At 50.7% G+C, this 3,207-nt stretch overlaps 1 protein-coding gene across 1 annotated transcript; it reads left to right on the top strand.

Annotated features, from left to right (window-relative positions):
* Positions 1 to 635: 635 nt before the first annotated feature.
* Positions 636 to 2,656, top strand: LOC112896256 (cytochrome P450 99A2-like). The gene is made up of 2 exons (XM_025964175.1): positions 636 to 1,528; positions 1,628 to 2,656. The coding sequence occupies exons 1-2, from the start codon at positions 662 to 664 to the stop codon at positions 2,255 to 2,257; spliced, it is 1,497 nt and encodes a 498-aa protein (XP_025819960.1). The 5' UTR covers positions 636 to 661; the 3' UTR covers positions 2,258 to 2,656.
* Positions 2,657 to 3,207: the final 551 nt, after the last annotated feature.

Raw genomic sequence — 3,207 nt, 5'->3', positions numbered from 1 at the left:
ACCAGGAGGCATCCCGCCCAGTGGCCGGGCGGGAGGCCTGCTTCAGGGACCTCTTCGCGAATAAAAAAAGTTTTCTTATTCGCGAAGAGGTCCCTGGAAATTTTTTTTGAGCATCCCGCCCTATGGTTGGGCGGGAGGCCCCTTTCCGCCCTCCCAGCGGGCGGGAGGCACCCATTTTCCTAAATTTATCCAACTGGCACCCCTTTTTCGAATTTTGTTTTTTTTATCTCCTTTTTAAAAAAAATTCAATGAGTGAAAGGGTGTATGTTGAATGAAAAGGGAAGAAGGCGAGATGAGATTGATCTGAGCCCATGCATCCGGCCCATCATGTGACTGTATAGCAGCCTAGCTAGCAGGTGACATGGCGTGCGGATGCTCTCGGCTCTTGTGTGGACCTAGATGTTTGTCAGAAAAAGCCAGCTACGCCCGTGTCCTATCAGAAATTTGCGTGCAACATTTGGTCTACAAATCTAATAAGCTTGTCATATCACGTGTTCGTGAAAATTCAGATCATGTGGTTTGAGTTTGTACTACAGGCGAGCAGCGTGTTCAACTACAGGTTAGCAGCTTGTCCACGGCAAAGGCTTATAAAAGGCCCCTTATTCTTGCCGTTCATTCCCATGCAAAACTGCCAATTAAAATCAGCCAAGCCATCATCATCATGGAGCTAAGTGCAGTAACGCTTATCTTCCTCTCACTCCTCTCCCTGCCAATTTTTGTGACCTTGCTCAGCCGCAAATCCAAGAATCGGCGGCCGCCAGGCCCTTGGAATCTCCCCTTGATTGGAAGCCTCCTCCACTTCCTCAAGTCGCAGCCACATGTCGCTCTCCGGGACCTGGGCAGGAAGTACGGCCCGGTGATGTTCCTCCGGATCGGCCAGATCGACACCGTCGTGATATCCTCGCCAGCGGCGGCGCAGGAAGTGCTCCGGGAGAAGGATGTCAAGTTCGCGTCGCGGCCGAGCCTTGTGGTCTCAGAGATCTTCTGCTACGGGAACCTCGACATCGGCTTCTCGCCGTACGGCCCGTACTGGCGGACGCTGCGCAAGCTCTGCACGGTGGAGCTGCTCAGTGCCAAAATAGTGCGGCAGCTCGCACCCATCAGGGACAACGAGACTCTGTCCCTCATCAGAAAGATCCAAGCCGCTGGGCAGGACGGCGAACCAGTCAACCTCGCCAGGCTGCTCATGACCTGCTCGAACACGATCACAGGGAAGGCGGCATTCGGCCAGGCCTGCAGCAGCGAGCTCCTGGAGCAGTTCCTGTCGGCGACGGATGCCTCGCAGAAGTTCAGCGTGGGCTTCACCGTCGGCGACCTCTTCCCACAGCTGCGTTTCATCGACGTCGTCAGCGGCCTGAGACGCCGGATGTGGCGAGCACGTGGGCAGCTGGATGCCGTCTTCGACAAGATCATAGCTCGATGTGAGGCACAGCAAGGTGATTCCCTTTTGAGCGTCCTCCTCCGGATCAGGGACGAAGGGGCGCTTGAATTCCCCATCGGCACAACAAACATCAAGGCAATTATAATGGTAATAATTGAGTGCTGAATCACTCTAGATCAATGTTATTCCAGGTCTTTTTCTTCTTCTTTTTCCATTATTCATGTTCACGTTGTTGATTTCGTTTAGGACATGTTCACTGGAGGGACGGAGACAACGGCGTCAAGTGCGGAGTGGCTCATGTCAGAGCTCATGAGGAACCCAGATGTAATGGCCAAGGCACAGGCCGAGGTGCGTCGAGTATTCGACAACAAGCGCCCACAAGACCATGAGGGCTTGGTGGACGAGCTACACTACACAAGGATGGTGATCAAGGAGAGCATGAGGCTGAACACGGTGGTGCCATTGCTGGTCCCCCATCTCTGCCGGGAGACTTGCGATGTAGGTGGGTTCCAAGTCACGGAGGGCACCAGGGTCATCATCAACGCGTGGGCTATGGCAAGGAGCCCCGAGTATTGGCATGACGCGGAGAAGTTCAGGCCGGAGAGGTTTAAGGACGGAATGCTTGACTTCAAAGGCTCCCGGTTCGAGTACTTGCCATTCGGGACAGGGAGGAGAAGGTGCCCCGGAGATACCTTTGGGCTGGCTGTGCTGGAGCTCGTTGTCGCGCGCCTTCTCTACTACGTCGACTGGAGCCTCCCGGCCGGAATGCGGCGTGATGAGCTTGACATGGACGTGTACGTTGGTGCGACGGTCAGGAGGAAGAACCCGCTGCACCTAGTGGCGTCACCATATAAGGTGGCTCCCATGCAAAGCTGATCGACAGGTCAGTGTATCTGTTGTTTGGTGGCCAACGGTCGCGGTTTATCGACATGTGCCTTGACTACTGCTCCTTTAAAGTTACAACTAAATATAAATAACTATGGACAATAATGTTCGTTAGGACATGGGGAAGTCCCAAACCAACGTGACACGTTGATCAGTTTGTACTTAAATATATATGCTCCCAAAATATTAAGTGTTTTTTATGAAGGTTTATTTATAAGGGTAATAATATACATATATGTACTTGTCGTTACGTGACTGATGTTGAATAGTTTCTCTCAGTCACCGGTCCTGGTCATTGGATCGTGATGGGTGGATGTCTATGATCAGCCTATGCGTAAATGATGTAAATTGGGCTCGCATATGACATGTGTTTTGGACGGTTTGTGGTTATCGCATCCATCCATTTTTGATCTAGTGAGTAGTGACCGCAAAATTCGAGGGCCGGAGACCCTCCAGCACCCTTAGTATTATATGCACACCTTTTATTTTCATGCTTGTTTCTTTGACATTGATCACTACTGCAGAAAATATTTTTAGGAGGCGGGTAAAACAGTATTTCTAGAGGTGGATACGGTACCTGCTCCTATTTTTCGCAGCTACAAATAGCTGTTTGTAGGAGCAGTCTCTATAAATAGTCTAGCGGGTGATGTCAGCATCCGTCCGTAAAAATACATTTCCAGAGACGCTTGGAAGCTGCGGTAACCCAGCTTTTTTTATAGGAGCGGAGCAGTACCTTTTGGGCCATCCATAGAAAAAAGGAGAGCGCTCCTAAAAAATCAATTTTGTAGTAGTAGTGATTAGATCTCAGTATTGGACATGGCAACGATACCTGAACAACTGCTTCTCGTGACAATTTCTTCATAAATAATTAGTACTACACTCCATACGATCCCAGAGACCGGAGTTACCTTGGCTTTGACTCACGATATATCGCTTACTCC

The sequence above is a fragment of the Panicum hallii genome, chromosome 6 (assembly GCF_002211085.1).
Source record: "Panicum hallii strain FIL2 chromosome 6, PHallii_v3.1, whole genome shotgun sequence".
NCBI classification, from domain to species: domain Eukaryota; kingdom Viridiplantae; phylum Streptophyta; class Magnoliopsida; order Poales; family Poaceae; genus Panicum; species Panicum hallii.
The sequence above is the reverse complement of the archived record's forward strand: the minus strand, read 5'-3'. Positions and strand labels throughout refer to the sequence as shown.

Bases quoted from the DNA above. Each gene is read 5' to 3' on its own strand.
- LOC112896256 (XM_025964175.1), top strand. From the start codon at position 662: ATGGAGCTAAGTGCAGTAACGCTTATCTTCCTCTCACTCCTCTCCCTG. The intron at 1,529-1,627 runs GTAATAATTGAG...GATTTCGTTTAG, and splicing joins ACATCAAGGCAATTATAATG to GACATGTTCACTGGAGGGAC.